Source organism: Gallus gallus, chromosome 2 (assembly GCF_016699485.2).
Source record: "Gallus gallus isolate bGalGal1 chromosome 2, bGalGal1.mat.broiler.GRCg7b, whole genome shotgun sequence".
Classification (NCBI taxonomy): domain Eukaryota; kingdom Metazoa; phylum Chordata; class Aves; order Galliformes; family Phasianidae; genus Gallus; species Gallus gallus.
Window position 1 is genome coordinate 28,449,041 of NC_052533.1, and position 20,490 is coordinate 28,469,530.

General features: G+C 40.9%; 1 protein-coding gene across 3 annotated transcripts; it reads left to right on the plus strand.

Moving 5' to 3' along the window:
• Nucleotides 1–976: 976 nt before the first annotated feature.
• On the plus strand, nt 977–17,724 carry TSPAN13 (tetraspanin 13). 3 transcript variants are annotated; one of them, NM_001199612.2, is made up of 6 exons: nt 977–1,079; nt 13,041–13,208; nt 13,989–14,069; nt 14,933–15,046; nt 15,364–15,474; nt 16,629–17,724. In NM_001199612.2, the coding sequence occupies exons 1-6, from the start codon at nt 1,017–1,019 to the stop codon at nt 16,701–16,703; spliced, it is 612 nt and encodes a 203-aa protein (NP_001186541.1). In that variant the 5' UTR covers nt 977–1,016; the 3' UTR covers nt 16,704–17,724. The 3 variants fall into 3 exon arrangements, with proteins under 3 accessions (NP_001186541.1, XP_015136896.1, XP_040537275.1); XM_015281410.4 differs by lacking the exon at nt 977–1,079 and adding an exon at nt 1,146–1,455; XM_040681341.2 differs by lacking the exon at nt 977–1,079 and adding an exon at nt 6,568–6,647.
• Nucleotides 17,725–20,490: the final 2,766 nt, after the last annotated feature.

Consider the following 20,490-nt stretch of genomic DNA (forward strand, 5'->3'; position numbering starts at 1 on the left):
TAACAGCAATAGGATGAGGGGTAATGGCTTTTAGTGGCACTAGGAGAGGTTAAGGTTGGATATTAGGAAAAAATTTATTGTCTGAAAGAGCAGCGATGCATTGGAACAGGCTGCCCAGGGAGGTGGGGGGCTCACTGTCCCTGGAGGTGTTCAAGAACCATGTGGATGTGGCACTGAGGGACGTGGTCACTGAGAATGGTGGGGATGGGCTGACTGGTGGACTAGAGGACCATGGAGATCTTTTCCAGCCTTAGTGATCCCATAATTCCACAGCAGGCACAAGCATTTGGAGGGTACCAGTGAGCAGGGGCAGCACTCCAGTCCATTGGACAGAGCATTAGAACACTGGTAAGACTGCTAGGAAGCGATAGAGATGGATCACTCCATTTGACCACCTGCAGTACAGAAGTATTTAATGCTCAAGGGAAGGAAATACACACAGGTGAACTTGTTTAAAAAAAAAAAAAAAAAAAAAAAGAAGTAAAGCACAGAAAAAAACTGTCAGTAAAAATTTTAATAAGAAATATACAGACAAACTGCTTGTAATACTGAAATGCACCGGGAAAACAAATCCCCGAGTAATTCTTTTTGATTACACAAGGAATTAAGCCATCAAAGGTAGATACGGAAAAGGGAGGGAGGGATCTCCACAGTTTCCCAAACAACAAAATGGCTGAGGAGATGCCAGATCTCCCCGCATTGCCCTCAGGTGACTGAGAGCCTCCCTTCGCCCCCTCTGAGGGCACGGCGAGGGGGCATCTCTCCACCATCCCCCTCCCAGGTCCCGCCGCGGGGGCCGAGCCCCGTCAGCCTGGCTGGGGGTGGGCAGGCGGCGGAGCCCAGCCCCAGAGGAGAGCCGCCGCCTCCCAGCCCGCTCCTCGCGTCATTTCCATCTCTTTACCTTTACCCGGGAGCGGCCAACCAGAGGGGGCGGCGCGGGGCCCCGCACACCTGCTGCCGGCGGCGGGGGCGGAGCGGCGGCGGGCTCCCGCGGTGAGGCTCCCGGCGGCGGCACGATGGTGTGCGGCGGCTTCGCCTGCTCCAAGAACTGCCTGTGCGCCCTCAACCTGCTCTATACGGTGCGTGGGTCGGGGTAGGAGGGAGGTGGCTGCCTCGGGTTTGTCGCCGCGGGGACGCGGCTCTCCGGGATCGAAATCCAGAGCTCAGCCCAGGCCGGGCGGCCTCCAGCCCGCCAGGCCCCGCTCGGCTCTGCAGAGGGGGAATCCCGGCGTGAGCGGGCGGGAGTGGGTCCGTTGCTCAGAGGGTTTGAAACAAGTGCTTCTCTGCAGGGAGCCCCGCGCGGGCTCGCCGAGCCGCACAAAGGGGCTGAGTGGGGTCAGGACACGCCTTGCAGCGGGAGGTGAGCGCCGTGCCTGCCCGCCTTGCTGCTGTGGGCTGACATAACCCATTTTCTGGGAAGCTCCTGCCCAAAGGTAGATGCCTGCTTTCTTCTGGGTGAGTTTCAGGGTGTATTTTCGATAGAAAACTGTAAAATCTCCAATTGCAGTGTAGGCATTTTTTTTTTTTCTCTTTATCTGTTTTCAAATGGCACAGAAATAGAAAGAAACAGGGCTACGTGTAATGGCTTCCTATTGCAGCACTTCTGGAAAGGTAATATGTCCTCTGATGGTTCCTGCTGGCAGCCCTGTGTTGGACAACCGTGCTTGGGAGCGATGCACAGCACTGAAATTGGGTGAGCCGGGGCTGGCAGGCAGTGCCTGTGCTTTCCTGATAGCAGCCTGATCCCCTCATGAAAGTAAGGCAGGAAAGCGGGCAGGTCTTATCACTGTTCATCAGAACAAACAGTTCTCATAGATAGCAGTTATTGGACCTGATGGTAATCCCCAGGACAGGGCATGAATGGATGTAGAAGTGCCTGCGTTGAAGCCAGAGTTGCTTATTAATGAGCATCACCTTGTATTTTAAATACATTGCCCTGGGAAAGAGCAGAACAAAACCCTTTAGCATGGCAGAGGCTGTGCTGTTGCATGTATTGCTTGGAGGAGCTTACAGAACAGAGGATGTCCCTAAAAAAGTCTCTGGAGATTCATAGTGTGCCCACCTTACCTGCTGGAAGTCACTCAGGATCTCTGTAACGCTGTGCATTGCCCATGCCAGCCCTCGCCAGAGCAGAGGGGACAGGTAGGCATGGCCTCATTTGTTGCAGGTAAGCTTAGCATATGTAGACTCCTCAAGGTGAAGGATTGTTCCACCCTGATTTGTCTTTCAAACAAACCAGAGATAATGAAAAAGTCTTTTTTTCCTTTTCCTTTTTTTTTTCTTTTTTTTTTAATGGTACTTCTTGAGTGACAGAAGGTTGAAAGAAATCCAGATGGTTCTTTCTAACATAATGCGTACACAAATCTCATTTTGAAATGTTGTGGTCAGTGGGTATTGGTTTTTTTTTCTGTTTTTTTTTTCTGGTTTTTTTTCTGTTTTTTTTTTTTTTTGAAGTATATCATCGCTTGTTCTTACAGCCAAAAATTAACCAGATCAAAAGGAGTTGGTAGGTCTTTTGAGCATATTTATCCTCAAGAAGTTGTGATCTGATCCCTGAGACTTCCATACTTCTCTTTGTAATACCTGCACAGTGCACCTATGACCTAAATCTTGCCTGATGTCTCTGAGCAGAATTTACTTTGTGGGTGTCACTTGGTATTTTTCCATGCATATAACATATGCTTTTCCAAGAGGAAGGAATGACTTTGAATCAGAATAACTAGAACATCCACCTGTTATTTCTTGTGTCACCTATTAAGGACAGGCAAATTCAAGATGAACCCTTCTCATTTCTGAGTTGCAGAAATAACACATGAAATGTTTAGTAAGCCTGGAGGAATTGATCTTGTGGAGAATTGGACTTCTCTGTTTCTGGGCTAAAGAAAACCCTGACAATGCAACGATTGGGTTTTTCCAAGCAGGAAAAACATGCAGAAGACCACCAGAACAAGAAGTTCATCTTTATAAACAACAGTAATTCACAGCAATAATTGGTGGGAAGACCAGTGAGGGACATAGAAGCTTGGTTAGGTAATGCTTGAGTGTTTTTTTTTCTGCTAGCATTGATTTGTGCCTGTGTCACGTGCTTGGAATGAATTATCCCTCAGAACTAATGTCAGGGGTTGCAATTTGTATTCTGCTTTTTTTTCTTTTTTTCTTCTTTTTTTTAATACTCCTAGAGTATCTTGGGTTTCAAAACAACAAATCAGGATATGGGAGCCTGATCTTGTTGATGCTGTCCTTATCTACTTTTTATGGTGGTACACCAAGGAAAATATGTGTTCTGGCAGTAATTAATCAGTTACTGGTTTAAGGCAAGAAACCAGAAAGCAGCTAACCTAATTGCTCACTTACCTTTCCTTTCAGATGATATTTGCTGGCTGATGCCTTTTGATTCTTCTTTGGTCTAAATATCCTTAGGCTCTGATTCCATTTTTAAATTTGTCTTGAATGAACACGTCTGGTATCTATGCTGAGTCTTGCTGACTTCATATGGTTCCTCGTGTACAAAAAGAGTACAGAAAAATAACTGAGGCTGTTGACTTAGTATGCGTAAAGTGAAATACATTTCTGGAATTAGGTTCTAAGTGGAAGAGATGTTTGTCTGCATACAAGTACTAGTTTTGGGTATCTGAGCAATTTTATCTTTATGTAGTTGATCATATTCTTATTTCCCTTTGAACGGCAGACCAGTGCAAACTGTTCAAAATGGCTGCCCACAGAGTTCAGCAGCTTTCAAGGATACATGCATAACTGAAGCCTTCTTATCTCTCTTCTATTTGTTGACACAGTAGAGGGGAGAGATGCCATCCAGAGGGACCTGGACATAATCAAAAAGTGGGCACACAAGAACCTAATGAGATTTAACCAAGGCTATGTGCAAGGTGTTACACTTGGGTTGAGGCCATCTGAGATAGGAGTACAGACTGGGAGAAGAACTCACTGAGAGCACCCCTTCTCTGAAGGACTTGGGCATCCTGATGACAAAAAACTGGACTTGAGTCAGCAGTGTGTGCTTGCAACCTGGAAGGCCAACAGTATCCTCGGCTGCATCAAAAGAGCAGTGGCCAGCAGGGTGAGGGAGGTGAGCATCCCTCTCTACTCTGCCCTTGTAAGGCCTCACCTGGAGTACTGAGCCCAGGCCTGGGGCCCTCAGTACAGAGGGCGTGTGGAACTGTTGTAGCCCGTCCAGAGGAAGGCCATGGTGATCAGGGAGCTGGAGCACCTCTCCTGTGAAGAAGGGTTGTGGGAGTTGGGTTTGTTAAGCTTGGAGAAGAGAAGGCTCTTAGGAGACATTATTGCAATCTTCCAATACTTAAGGAGGACTTACAAGCAGGAGGGGGACTGACTTGCTACATGATCTGATAATGATAGGACAGGAGGGAATGGCTTTAATCTAAAAGAGGGGACTTTTATCTTAGGAAAAAAATCTTTACTCAGAGGGTGGTGAGGCCCTGGCTGTCTGGAGAAGCTGTGGATGTCCCATTCCTGGTGGAGTTCAAGGCCAGGTTGGATGGAAACCTGGGCAGCCTGAGCTGGTGGGTGGCAGCCCTGTCCATGGCAGAGGGTTTGGAAGTAGATAGTCTTTAAGGCCTCCTCCAATCTAAGCCATTCTATGATTGTCTTCCAGGTATAAGAACCCTGGTCCTTGCTGGCCTCACAAATATTTGCTCACTTTACTCAGACAAGGATTTCCGTAAGCAGACAGTGTTCCTCCCAAGGAAGACTTGAGTAATTCTGTTCAAGTGTCAACTGTTGATATCTTATTTCAAATCAGATTCTCAGAAAGAAAAGGGAAATTCCCATGTCCTGGCAAGTGATGAAAGATGGGAATGGTAGCTGGGCCACAAGATTAAATGTATTCAAATTAAAGATTAAAAAAAAATACTGGCAGTTCATTTGGTTGGTAGGTGCTGCTTTTATCACCAGAGCAGCCACTTAATTCTTCCTGCAGCAGCAAACATCACATATTTTCCTCTGTTTTGATGAGCAGGCTTCCACTTTTTCTTAAACCTAGAAGTGGCTATTTGATTTAAAGTAAAACATATGGTTAAAATTATGTATATTTTTAGTACCACAGAGTTAGTGCCATAAGAGCATCCTTATTTCCTTATAACATTAGAAAGAACCTTATTAAAGTCATTTATCTTTTACAGTACTTTGTTCTCTGAACTTGTTTCTAGCCTGCCTATTCAGTGCACTGTTCTTTGCATCATTTCAAACTATTGGAATTCAAGTTTTTTCTTTCTTTTTCCCCACTCCCATTGCTGTCTGTTCTCTCAGTGCAGTTATTGCTCTGTTCATGCTACCTGTCACCTTTGTCAAGATCACTTTCCTTGCATTATGTAAATATGCACAGATGAGGAGAAAAAGTCCCGGATTTGGGCAGCTGTGCCTGGCATCTCCAGTCTGTGTTTCAGAGTGCAGTGCCAAGAGCTTGCCCCAGTGCCAGCCCATGTTGGGTTGGCTGACTCCTTGTCCCCGCTGGGTGCTCAGCACACAGGTTTGCTTGCCTTGGAGCTGCCTCTGCTTTTTCCAAGGACATGGTGAAGGCAGCACTATGAGCTGTGCCATCTATTCTTGATGTGCAAATCAGGCAGCGGTGAGGAAGCTCCCAAGCACGTGCCAGAAGAGGCCAGCGTTGGTCACGTGGACTTACTCTGTTTGTTTTTGTTGGCTTTTTGGGAAGGTTTCTGTGGTCGTGCTTCAGAATACAAAAGAGTGACTACAGCAAAAAATAATAACAGAACATTTTGTCAGGAAGCACTCTCAGTTGTGCTGTGTGTCAGTTGGTATCCAAAATGACAGCCATTTGTGGCAGCATGGTTGGAAATTAGACGTGTATTGGGTTTCCAGATCAAGTGTGAGCGGGCTTTGTTTTTACACTTACCTTGTACAGAGTGCTGCAGCTGGAGCCAGGAAGGCTGAGCATGCTTAATGACAGAACTGGAGAATGGCAGGGTGCAGGAGGAGAAGGTTACATGGAACAAGGCATGGCTCGATATCACTGATATTTTCAGCCATTCTAGCAGTGCAAGTAGACACGATCATAATTTAAAACAAGCACGGATTAGAGAAGCCCTTGGACTGTTCAGAAGTAGCCCTAAATCATTAATTGTAGCTTAAATCATTGATCAGTTACTGCTATTTTCAGGTTGAGGGAGAGCCGTGTTTAGAAGAAGGATCTGTGAGATGGCGGGGCTTCCTCAAAACATTTCCCATCTCAAAGTAAATAAGTAAACATTGTGGCTGATAACTGTTCCCGCCACACAGCTTCAAGGCTTCAACTTCTAAAACCTGTGGAGTACAAAATAGGTTAAATCTCATTGCTATTTTAACATTTAAGAAGCTTGTTATGTGATCAACAATAATTTGATAATAATTATTGTCCCATAGCATGGAGAACTCTGTACTCAGCCATTCAACCACAGGAACAGGGTTCTGAGATAAGAGACAGGAATGTTGCCTTTCACATAGATGTTGCTCCACATCACGTCCTTCCAGCTGTTCAGTAACCAGACTGCTGATTGTTCCCCACTTAAATAAGTCTCAGGAAGGTGAAAGATTCTGCTTTCTATTGGAAATCTTTTGGAGGGTGCTCAGCCCCAGCTTTGCTTTTGATAAAGCTGAAGAAGTACTGCGAGGAGGTAAAGTTGCTTACAGATTGGATAGCTTGCAATTGTGATAGAAATCAGTCTCAGTCTTATTTTGTTAGAGATGAACATTGTGCTGCCTGCTATATTAACAGATGAAGTGCAAGGGACCACAGAAATTATTTTCTAGATTCTCTATTTCTGTACAGAAATGATTGAGTAAGTTGGAGTGTGGTAGAAATCTGACTTCAAAATCAATACCAATTGAGGTTTAAATTCTGAAGCTCCCTTTAAGATAGGTGTTGAGAATATGAATTCATGTACGGAGAGAGGGGTTAGGCAGGTTGGATGTCAGTGCGTGCAACCTCTCTTATTTTAGTTCCTGTTCCATATGCAGCCTGACTGTTCTCCTCTAAATATTTCTTTTGCTGATAGCAGTGTGAATGCTTTATAATCTCCTTACCCAGAAGTGCTGAGGCTATAATTCTTGAAATTTAAGTTCCAAGATGTAGTCTTTATAAACTCCTTCTTGGGCTGAGGCTACAAGGAAACACCTCAAGCACTAAATTCTGTATATGACTTGCTTCCTAGCAAGCAAGCAGTCTGATCTAGATGAAGTGCTGAGAAGTTGCTAGTCAGTCAAAGTAGCACATTTGTTTATGGCATGCCATTGAGGGAAGGAGGAGCTGTTTTGGGCATCGGAATTGTCTGTTGGTGATGTGGTTGAGTGAAGTCATTTCTCTGTATCTTGGCTTCTTTTTGTAACACGGACTGTAACCTTGTGGAAAAGTACACAAGGGATAAGCGTGATGAGAAATACTTTTATTCAGTGTAGTAGAGGGGCAAATGAGCAACCACGGGTACAGGAGAACTTGAACATCAGAGATATTTCAAAGTAACAACTTATAGATGAAGAAGAAATTATTTGTGACAGGAGCTGAAGTCATCATGAGTTTGCCGGTCCTCTTCTCCTGTTAACTTACTGTTAACACAATTAAGGCATTAGCCTTTAGAATATTTGTAAGGGAAAAGGAAGCCCAGACAACTCTATAAATTACTATTTTTAAACCCATCTAAAAGTGAAGATGATGACAAATTCTCGTAACGTGCAATATCTTTTAAGTGTGACATATATGTATATATGTGTACATATAACTAAAAAAAACCCCACATTAATATGTAATGAAAGATGCTTGAAATGGAGTCTGATCCCTTCCGCTGATCTTGAATTTACAGTCCCTAAAACCTCTCCTATGGAGATGCTGACATGAGAGTAACATCTCATCTATAGGCAATATGCTTTGTTTTCTTAATTATCTTCTTCAGACTCCATAGAAAAAAGTATTTACCTCATAGTGAAAACTACTGCACTTCTCCTAGGGCTCATGATGCCTGGAGCTCTGCTCCAGGAAAGCATTTACTTAATTTCAAATGAATGAGTAATATATTGGATTATGCTAAGCCTTTGCTTGTGCGTGCATTTTTAAACAAGGTTGCTGGAGTTTGTATTGGTGAAGTTACTATATAGCAGTCGAGGGTTTGCAATTCAGAGTGCTGCTGTTAACTATCCACACGCTTCCACTGGCTCTGTTTTTTCCAGTTTGAGGACAGTATGTGCCTGTAGCATCTTCATGAGACAGCTATCACTAGTTTGAGATCGTAATACGTTCTTCTGCTCTTCATGCCTGTTTACTCCCTATGTAAACTTGCCTTAGGTGGATGGGACCATTTATATCAGTGTGTAAGTACTTCTGAAGAATCATTCATTTCTCTTTTATTGAGGACAGTTTGTAAGAAGAGGAAAGGAAAGAGGACAGCGTTTTAGGAGGTGGTTGCCATCTCTATTTAATTAAGTGGTTCAGAATAGTCCTTGGTCGGTGCTAAATATGGCCCCTATCCTTCTGGTGAGACTTCTGGTGAGCAGCCAGTGGTGGTGTGGGAGCATTGGCTGGGAGCAATTTCGGAGCTCATCTACTCTGGACAGAACTGTGAGCAATGCTGGATTCCCAGCGATTATCTACCTGACTCTTGAGAACCTTTGAGAACAGCACCTTTGAGAAGCACCAAACTAACTTGCAAATTTTTTTTTTCTTTCCCTGATGTCCAGAACCTTTCAAGCCATTACCCTGTGGCTGTTGCACTTGTTTTCCTGTCAGTCAGTCCTGAGAAAAGTTTGCCTCCATTGTTTTTTGCTATGCTGCTTCATTTTCAGCTGCTATTAGGTTACCCTTGAACTGCTACCTCTTTGTGAGACTGAACAAACCCAACTCCATCACATGATTTTCAGACATCACCCCCAAAGCTCCGAGCTACTTGGTGACCCTTTACAGGTTCTCCCCTTCCTTTTTGATCTGGGAGGTTTGAAATAGGATGCAGTACTTCATGCTGGTGAAGCTGCAGTGTGAGGTTCCTTTGATCCCACTCCTCTTGGCTTTCCCTTTGTGGCAAAAGCAGACTCTTGGCTCCCATTCCCATCCCACACTTGGCAGTCTGTGTGATCTGCAGCTCTATCTCAGCGAGGCTGCTCAGCCAGTCTGTTCCCAAGATGCACAGATGCAATCCCAGTGCAGAATTTTGCACTTTGTGAGATTTCTCTTGGCTCACTTCTCAAGTTCATCAGGTCTGTCTGAACTGAACCTCTGCTACTTGAAGAGTTGGTTGCTCTTTCTTTTTCAGTATCACCCACTGATTTTCTGAGGATTCACTCCATCTCACTGCTCAAGTTGTCAATGAAGATACTGAATAATATTGGCCCCTCTATGAACCCCCTTACCGGCTTCCAACTGGATGCTGAGCCATCCAGGACTAGCCTTTAACTCAGCAGTCCATCAGTTGTACAGTCCATCCCATTTTTCCAATCTATACTTGCTCAGCTTACCAATGAGAACACTGGGAAAATGGATTCTGGTTGTATTCAGTAAAAACTGGACTGTGATTTGATCTATTTCTGGTAGGTTTACTAGGCAAATATTTGAAACATCATTAATGAAGGGTAGTTTCACATAACCTAAGATTTATGTCGATGAAATGGCATTTCATCTACCTTGGAAATGTAGATTGGAAAACTTATTGGAAACTTTTGTTTCCAGTTTCCAAGGATGGCATTATTTTGTCTGAAAGTAGTCTCCCAAAGCTGCTGCTATGAAATGGCGCTACAAAACTACGTATCTGTATTGTTCATTCTGTTAAGCAATGAATAACAGGGAAAAACACTTTTATTCTTCTGGGGTGGGCCTTGGGGAGAAAAGAGTTGAAACACTCAGTTTACAAGATGGAGTTTATTTCTTGAAGATCTGCATCTGAGCAATTAATTACGCTTGCAGTCCAAATTGGTAACTGTTGACCTGCTTGTCTGATGTTTGCTTGGCAGCCACCTGTTGACCAGGTGATGAGAAACCAGAAGGGGTGATTCTGAGTGTCAAGCCAAGCCTGAAAACGAAGGGATAACAACCATTTATGTCATCTTTCTTTCAGCATGCAGAAGGAGGCACAAGCTTAATCCTAAATCTATTTTGAAAAATGGCTTTCTGTCTCCATTTCAGTTTTAAAATACAAGGTCAGTTTTGCACATTTTCAAGTGGCCAGAAGTAGAGTAGTCAATAGTGGCTTTGATCCATGCGATGTGTGACTGACTGGATGAACTTTTACATTGCTTGCCAGCCAGAGCCCAGTGACACGGACCTGTGATCGTAATGAGTTTCCAGATGTTTTAAGGAACTGGACATCAACTTCCTATAGGAGTAGAAAATTACTGTTCTCGAAGAGAGTATAAAACCTTAAAACTGTGGCAGTTTTAGATTTAGCACATAACTCTTTCTACCAGAAAAGTTTTTTGGGAAAGAGAGTCACAGTAATAACTTCTGATGTCACACACCTTAATTCCATGTACATGTCTTTTGAGCAATGGAAGCTGAGGGAATTAACAGCACCCAGAACTGTTACATTGCTGCTCCAACACTGCATGTGTCTAACAGATATTTTCGGCATGGATTTTGGTTCTGATTTTGATGCTTGGAAGAATAAAATTGATTTAATCCTTTTAGACTTAACAAATAACTGAACAAAGATCTGAACATACATATTTTCAAGCATAGCTGAGACAGCAGAAAGAAGCCTTGATAAAAGTGTTTAGGAGATGCTTTTCCTGCTTTTTCTGCTTTTCTCTGTGAAATAAATTGAAATGTGATGCATTTTGAGATTCTTCTTGAGACAACTCCTTCAAGAGCTGTGTGGTGGCAGTGTGAGTTCAGTGCTTTGAAACTGATGCGAAGTAAGAGGTGTAGAATTATAGAAACATTTGGGATGGAAGGGACACACAGAGGTCATCTGGTCCAACCCTCCTGCAATGAACGGAGATATCTGCAGCTAGATCTGGTTGCTCAGGGCCCCGACCAGCCTGACTCAGCCCTTTCTGATTGGAAATTGAGTTATGTGATTTCTTTTGTTCTTCACTTCTGACGCTTATGTAGCAAGATAACTCTTCCCAGCAGTATCAGACAATGCAATAAAGTGAATGGGCATAGATCAGGACAGATAGATCTTAACTGATTAGCAAAGCTAATTTTTAGCAATAACATTATGCAGTTCATAGCCCTGTGCTGCATACAATCAGAAAATCTGTCTGTGTTGGAGCCAAGGCTGCTTTGTTGTTTTCCTTCCTCTTCCCTGTAGTTTAGATTCATAAAAACTTGGCACAGTGTTCTGGTTTTCACTGAATGTGATGATTAAGGCTTTTTGTTTAGGAGAAACAGAACTAATGTGAGTTAATCCTAAAACTATACTTATTATTGGAAAATGTCCTTGACTTTGATGCCATGCTTTTGTCTCTTCATGTGGTGAAAAGAAGTTGTAGGTATGGCAAATACCCTTGCAAATACCCTTATATTCTTGTAGCCTGTCTTAAATTTCTCCTGAGGATTACTGGCTTTTTGTAAAAACTTTTCTGAGGTGTTGTCCTCTTTGAACAGCAGTGGAAGAAAACACCCACTGTGTTTTGATCTTGATGAGCATCACAGCTCGTTTTACAACTTCCTTGATGTTCTCTAAGATTTCCATGTTTCAAAAGCAGCATTACACAGACCAGCCTTCTGAAAGGTACTGTAGCTGAAAAATACATCCTTGCCTGTCTTGTGTTGAAACCAAGAAAAGTGCCTTGCTGTAGGGTAAACAAACTGAAATGATGGCTAAGCTGGACATTTACTTAAAAAAAAAAAATAAATCCCTCTGGATAAGCAGTAAAATGTCATACATCTTGTTTGGACAGAAGCCAGCGAGCAAGCGTAAATGCTTGCTCTGTATTTGTTGTGGAGTAAAATCATGGAGTTGGACTAAACTGAGCACATACTGGTTTTGATAATGATACAACTTCTGGGTATTTTCTGGTGAGGTCAGGCTCATGTAAATTTTAACCCCCCGAGTTGAATTGATGCTATGTAACAGAATGTAATAGATAACGTTGTGCGTGAGTCTGACTGGTTTGAATGAGAGCATTAGGCATCTTGTGTGTTGGTCATCTGGGTTGGCTTTGTCTGCTGCTTGCCTCCTGCTGTAACTCACTGCAAGTTTCTTTGTAGCTTTTCATGTTAGATTTTTTTTTTTTTTTTTTGATGTCTATGTTTTTGGCATGGAAACAGGAAAGGCTGGAGCTTCCTGCTTGCATAAACAATAAATTCCAGTAAAGTAACTGAGACAGATTGCACTTACCTTCCCTGAATGCCATTTTCTAAAGGAAGGAAATAGCATACGAGTGCTTTGGGCATTGAAATAGGATTGACTTCATAGCAGAGCTATTTTCCTGACTAATTATGTAGCAAAGACAGGACACCTTTATTGTTCCATGACATGCAGTCCTTGAGATACAGATCTGAAAAATATATTTGTATGACCTTGTTAACTATTGTGTTATATCACACACACAGACACACACACACATATATATGAACTATACATAATCTTCTGTAATAAATTAATGCAACTGTATTTCTGATTACAGTAAATTTTGGCAGTGTGCTCTTTTCTGTGTCCAGAGCGGTGCAGCCCTGCTTTCTTTATCTATAGTGTATTTCAGAATTTATCTGGGATTTTCATTCTATGTTCTATGAATTAAAGCTGATGATTTTTACCTTATTTGTCAATTTCATTATAATCCACACAAATTCAATGTCTCTAGTCAATCACTTATATGCAGCACAGCTTGTCTTGTAGATAGGCTAAGTTAAAGCAACTCCACATTGACAGTGTTGAAGAATATGTGTGCCTTAAAACATCTCTACTAAAGTCACCTCTAGGATGAAGTGGAGAATTGGTTTGTTGAGGGTTGTGCTGCTTCTTTTTGTGCTGGAAGGAATCCTACCTTTCTGATAACAGCTTTAATGTAAAGAATGTAGTTGTGTGTAGATTGAGCCTCTTCTACATGCAGACTAACTCTTTGTTTTCTCTTCCCTCCAGCTGGTGAGCCTGCTGCTGATTGGAATTGCAGCATGGGGAATTGGCTTCGGCCTCATCTCTAGTTTCAGAGTTGTTGGAGTGGCAATTGCTGTAGGCATCTTCCTCTTCTTCATTGCCTTAGTTGGATTGATTGGTGCGGTGAAACATCATCAAGTGTTGCTGTTCTTTGTATCCTTCAGTGTATTACATGGATTACAGCTTGGTTCAAGTTCTATGAACAATCTGCTTGGGTGGGCAAAGACTGTTATCGAAGGCAGAAATTCAGTCTTGTTTTGGTCTAATGCAGTCTAAATTAAACATAAATTCCCAGCTTCACTTAAAAAAAAAAAAAAAAACCAAAAAACTCTCAGGACAGAAATATTCACTTCCCTTTCTAAAAATTTTGAAATACTTCAATTTTTTCAGAGCTTTTAAGGTGAGTCACTGTATCATAAATCCTTCTCATTGTGTACTCAACTCTAAAGCAACCTAGAGTATGTGAACTACTAATGTGGTTTAACAGTGGAGGACAATGATATAGACAGTGAAATGATTGGAGCTGGCAGAAGAATGCATACTCATATGTGCTGCCAGTGAGCACTTTCTTTTCATACCTACTTTTTAATTGTGACCTCAGATTAGAAATGAGCACAGGCCTTCTCAGCATGGTGCTTTGCTGTCCCTCTTTGTGCTACCAACACTGCATAAGCAGTCTGTGATGCTGCCTTGCATAACAAACTTGTTCTGTGCAGATGAGAGAAAAGATTAAATCAGATAATATTCTTATTTTTTCTGATTGTGGACTCCAAATAAATAGCATCCTCTGCTTTGATACAATTTAATCTTTTCCACATCTAGTCAGAATTTATCCGTAGGTTTTTTTTTGTTTCGAATGACCTGATGTAATCCAATGATTATGTATTCTGTAAGCAACATTTTTGAGAATGCATCTTTAACTACTGCTTCAAGTACATGATTATTCTTTTGCTAGTCTTCATTGTCCAGTTTTCTGTCTCCTGTGCCTGTTTGGCACTGAACAAGGAACAGCAGGTAAGAAATACTTCCTGATTTCTCAGTTAATCTATAGCATAACATTTTATTGTCCGCACATCTCTTAAATCCCTGCCTTTCAGCTGTCTTTTAAAAATTGTTTTGGTTTTAAAGTTTCTGTCTAGGTTTTTGGTCACAAGTGTAGCAGCATAGTATCTTAACTATATCATGTGTTCATCAGTTCCAAATAAACTGATGAAATCTACAGTAATCATGATGTAAAGGTGATAAAAACCACTGAATTGTTATTATGTAATTGACAAGGTGATGACTGTATTAGGTACAGACCATATCTGTGGGAAAGAAAGACAACTTCTTTGGGGTATGGAGAATAATCCTTAATGCATAAAAAGGGGCAAGAATATAGTGACAAAATGGTCTACTTCCTCTACGTGTAACAGAATGGTTTGTTTAAAACCTGAGCAGTCCCAGTTGGATTAGTCACATGGCCCATTACTAGTGCCCTTGTCAAGTTTAGGAAGAAGACTGAAAGAAAATGAGTTATGACCATAAACTTGCTGCTGCTAGGTGTTGCAATCTCATTAGCTATCTAGACTGTTTGAATATTAAAGTCATTTTTTAATAAATTATCTTGTTAGACATGGGGATCTGAAGGTTTTAATTGCAAAATATTATATAATTGGTGGAGCAAAACTGGATAAGCAAAACAGTTTCTTGTTTTATGACTTCTTTCCATTGAATAGGCAGACACAAATAAGGTTTGTGTTTGAGATATATTTGGAAAACTCCTGTTTTGACTCTTGTGAGGACAGCAAGAAAGGATCATCTACTTTGCCTAGTATATTGGTTTCCACTGAGATAGAGAACAGTTCAATTAATATGTGTTTGCTTATGCCTTCCAGAGTCAACTTCTAGAGGTGGGATGGAATAACACTAAAAGTGCAAGAACAGATCTTGAGAGAAATCTGAATTGTTGTGGATTCAGATTTTTTGATCCGAATGAAACCTGCTCCTCTGTAAGTTCTTTCTCTCATCGTGTTTGTTCCAAAATGTGTAATTTCTTTCCTAGTTGAAGGCAGAGGTTTTTAACAAATCTGTAAATTAGTTGTCACAATGATCCTAAGGTCCTTCCTTAACTTACTGGGAAACTTATTGCAGAGCACTCTTTCAAGGTTGTATTCTGTTGTCATTTCAGTACTTGCTTTTGTGGAGTCTTAAAATTCCTAAAGTTTTGCCCATGGTTTGCAGTCTGCAACAGAACTAACAAAATTCTGCCAATCAGTGAAGCATCGTCAGAAAATGGAATGCAATGCTCTGTTTGTATCCGTTACAGGATTGTTTTAGAAGTCACCAGTGTCAGCCATGTGCACCGATAATAGAAGAATATTCTGGAATGGTGCTCAGATTTGTTGGAGGCATAGGACTTTTCTTCAGTTTCACAGAGGTAAATGAATAGATTAGAAAACTGAGTGTTTTCTTCTCATCATCTTTTTTTTTTTTTTTTAAAAAAAAAAGTCTTAAAGTTTGGGGGTTTTATTACAGGAACTCCCAGTATTGTCTCAGGAGTCAAATCTAATTAGGTCAAAGTTTTTCAGGCTGTCAGCTTGTTGAAGTCTGACAAAAACAGGGCTGGGAGTGTTTACAGCTTTCTGTTATTTACACTACAAACCATTGACTAGATACTTCACTAAAAAGTGGTGCTGCAGATTTTGCAGAAAGCTAACTCATTTGGGTTTTTGTTATCCAAAAGTAATGGACATGCTGTTGCTTTTGGTTTGTTCCCCTGGTCTTTGGGCTCCACACCCTGTCCTTCCAAGTTTTTTGTTTTTAGGTTGGTTTTGTGGGTTTTTTGGGGTTGGCGGAGGAAGGGATTTTCTTTGGTGCCCCATGTATTGCATAGAGACAGTTTGGTGATGACTGAATACTTTAAGCATTAGGTTTAAAATACATAAATATATATATATATATTTGCTTTATCAATCAGTGAATAAAAATCCTCAGAGCAGATCTTTTGTAACATGTTAAAATTCTGCTCCTACTGCGTAGTGCAGTTTTCAGACCGTAGCTGTTACATCAGCAAAAGATACAGCACCTAAAGCAGAACCCATCTCTCACTTCTGCCCACATTTATTTACTAAAAATTTGAGGCTTCTCTACATGAGGTGTGGAGCTGAAGAGAGAAAAGGACAGAATTTGAAAATGTACTGGAAAAATAGCCTTATTCTTAACCTGTAGCTGTAAAATGAAAAGTTTGGACGATATTACTTTATTTATCATTATCCTAAAAAGAGGTTTATAAATATTTATCATTTAAAGAGGGGAAAGAATAGTAATAGATGCTTCTATTATAAATACTCCTTTAGCATTTTTGGATACAGTTTTTCCGTGTTGCTAGATAGATCTTTCCAAGAAAGGAGCATTCTTTTTCTAATTAAGAAAGTTGTGTGGGTTGTGCAATTTTAGCAATAGTAGAATATCCTACACTCGTGCTGTAAATTCATTATCAGAATTTTACATTTAAAAGAAGTTTAGTAAAACTTTTGAAAGATAAGGGGGAGACCCTCTGCTTAATAATATCTTTGTGTTTTTTCCTTTCAGATTCTGGGAGTCTGGCTGACCTATAGATACAGGAACCAAAAGGATCCCCGTGCAAACCCTAGTGCTTTTCTTTGATAAGTTTATAAAGGACTGAATCTTCTTTCTGCATCCTCTACTTCAGAATACTAGATCTCCATAGTTTAGTGTTTCCCAGTAGTAGGAATACTCTGTGTACCAGAAGGAAAATTTACCTTCCATAAGAAGTTTGCAGTTTTCATCTTTAAATATTCACTGTTCTTCTTACAAGAATCACCATCTTGAAGTAGGTTGGTGTATTCAGTAGCTGGTCAGAATCAGAATGCTGTTCTGAGCTGATTAAATAATTTTATTAAAGACTTCAGTAGTTGGTGTGGTGAACTCTATTCAGTGAGTTTTGTAGCACTACTGGCTTCTCTGGTGTCCAAAAAACACCCGAGTGTTTTCTGCTGTATTCATTAATTACAAAAATTCACCTAATTTCTCATTAAAATGACAAAAATAAATGGTGGGTGTTTAATGCTTGTTTGATTGTTTGTATGATTTGATTAGGATTTAGGATGAGTTCTCGTTGCATTCTGTGTCTATATAATGGTTTCACTTTCTTGTTAAGGTTATCAAAAAGCTGAAGTTGTTGTTTTGTTATTTCCTGTACTGCACATAAGTGACTACTGTAATCTTCACCCCTCCCCTTCCCTGTTTGCTGTGGCTATCTGGTAGATTTAGATTTCTTTTTGAAAATAGAAGTACTTCTTTATTTTTTACTGGATATTTTCACTATGAGAATAATGAATGAATGTAATCTGCAGCTAATCAACTTGAACCTGTTTTTTTTCTTTGACATCTGAATGAAGTTTGGTATGTGCACGACATCAGAGTTGGTAGTGATCTGTCATCTTGTTCATGTAAGAAACTTGACTTGGTGTTTGGAAAGTTGTACAAATATTTGTACAGATGGTGTAAAATTATTCTTGCCATAATTTAGCAGTATGTATTCCTCTGTTGTCCACCTAAAAGTCTTGATTTGATGAGAGATTGAACACCGGGGCAGGGGAACCAACTGTGTTTTCCACTAATTTGTTTTAAAAAGAGAAAAGAATTAAAGTTAAAGTGTGCATCATTCACGTGCTGAGTGCTGTATGAACAGAAAGAAAGTATGGTCCCTGGTCCAGCCTCTAACAGAAATGATAGATGAGCTGGAAGATGTCAACGGAGGTGTCAACACCAGAGGTGCACAATGTTCCAGTTATTTCTAATCACAATGAATCACAGGCCTGCACGGTACCTTTTCTTCATTAAGTTGCTGCCTCTGGCACAGTAGGTAGCAGCTGTAGCCTGAAAAAGACAGCTCTGCAGGAAGAGAAAATGAGGCTTATTAAATTAAACTGCCAAAGAGCACAGCATCTGAGTACGGAGGAAAGAAAGGGAGGCAGTAAATGTTAATGGTGGTACCTCTCAAAGGGCTCTCCCTTTGCTGGGGAGGTGCCTTCTTGTTTTGGCAAAAGAGTCAGAAAGAAGATGAAATATATGTTTATCGGAACGCTTTGAGACTGCTGTGCGCGTAGGGCTGCTCAAGAAGGAATTGTCATGAGGTTTCAAGGGGAAGTGTTGAACCTGAACAGATCATGCCAAAGCTGTCCTTAGCAGCAGTTAATTTTCCTAGTCTCTGTATTTTGTGCGTTGATGTACTAAATTAGAGGAGAAGTATTAAGAAGTTGTATGCAGGTTGAAATAATATTCTGTGGCTGCTTCAATTTTGATTCTTCCTAATTTTTATTGATTTATTTAGAGCTTGGTTTGGGGATGGCTCTGGTTTCATTAATATAGTAGGTGATACTGGAATATAATTGTGCATCTCTGAGGAAATAGCGAAAATGTGACGTTAGAGCTGTCACATCTCGGACCATTTAGTGTGAGTTTGCTTTAGTGTTCAAAAGACAGGTAGTGAAGCATAGGGTTTGATCAAAGCTTTTCTATTGTGTATATGTAACACTTTGTCTTTTGAAAACAAACCCAAACAACTACAAACCTTGAAATTCACATCAGAGATGGGTTCACTTTCTTAAGGTGGGGGGAGGAACACAAACTGATTTATTCTGACTTTGGAACTGGGAAAGAGACTTGCTTGAGAGGCCTGACTTACGTGTTAGTATACAAGAGATGCTGTACTTCTAATGTATTTAGATGGAACTTTTAATTTATTTATTATTTCTTGTGGGTTTGTCTTTTTTTCTTTATTTTTTTCTTTCTTTCCTCTTGAGAAAATAGTTTTGGACATATAACATTTTTTCTTCTTACTATTTTCTAGAGCTGTGCGTTAATTTTTCTGACTGCTTTAGAGTTTGACTTAATTGTGACCAAATCTTCTAGAAGCTTATGTTAACAGTAGCAGAATATCAGAATAACAAGGCAGTTTGGGAGCATTCAGTGCTTACATTAAATGCCTTTTGACTGAAATTATGTTGAAATGCTTTCATAAAGCTCGTTATTCTAGAAGAAGCAGAAAGCTGTCTTCTCTTTCTTTAAGGTGCCCACCCATTTTCATCACATATTAAAAACAGCCTAAAAAATAACATATTTATGTCCATCTAAGAAAATCAGCCCAAGTCTTAAATAACATACTGTCTTAAATAACATACTGTACAGCATCTGCTTCTTTTCATGTAAAGATAACTGCTTATTACAAAAAGGAATTGTTACTTAGTGTAGCAGAAATTCTGAGTCACAGCTTGAATTACTGATTGAGCACCTGGTGGGAAGGCAGGGCCAACCCAGGGGAGCTCAGGTGCATGCAATCCTTCTGAGTGACCAGAAGGGAAGGAGCCAGGATCCACCCCTTCCCAGACCTCATTTGAGGGTTGGTGGTGGAGGTGAGGGTGATTCATCTGGAGATCCCTGCCTGCTGGAGGCCTACTAAAGGTAAGCAATTTTTTCTCCATTTGTTTCTGTGGCTGCTGGACTGGGGCTTGTTCTCGTATGCTGTAGCCTGGGGTTGTTCCACCCCTCTACTGTGGCTGTACTTTCCATCACATTACAGCATTATGCTTAGATGCTTCAAAAAGTCTTTTAATAGTTAGGCCTAGTGGAACTGCAGGAAACCCCGTTCATCCTGTGCACTTCAAGTAACTGAACATGGCCCCTTCAGAAATAATTTCCCAGAATTTCTGAAGAGAATGAGTGTTATTTTAAGTAACTTGGCTTGGAGACTCTGTAAGTAGTTTGTATCTCGTGGAGGCCTAAGCCTTAAGGTGGTACCAGCTTGCATGGCATTCAACTGCAGTGTTTATTTGTTTAAATATCTGTTGTCTGTTAAGCAATTACAAGCCATGAGGCAATCTAGAAACTAACCGTGCACACACCAAATATAAGTTCTGTTGTTATTAGTCTCAAGGCTTCACTGAATTCCAGTGTAATCCAAAATCTCCTAAGAGAAGCAGTTTTAACTTCTTTCAAAAAAGAGCCTTATGTAGAAATGGCGATCCTCTAATTACTTCAGCTGCAGCCGGTTTTGAAAACAAAGCCACACCTTAACAGTCAAATCCTCTATTCTCAGGTGCTAGAAAATGTTTTGGAAACGAGTTCCTCTTCTTTAAAGGCTCTCAGGCATTACAGGCATTACCATCCAATTAACTGCAAGCATAGAAAGGTTTGGTAAAAGGTTTGCACTTCTTATCTGACTGTAAAGAAAGGACTGATAATGAGAGCTGGGCATAGGGTGCTGTTGCATGAAAATGAATGAAGAGAAAGCATGCTGAGGAATGGAGCTCTACTAGCTGCTAAAACTGCAGACAAAAGCTGCTTGGATAGAACGTAGCAAGCTGCGGAAGTATGCTGATTTTACTCCAATAGTGATGGATAATAGGGAGAAATAAGAAACACAGCATCA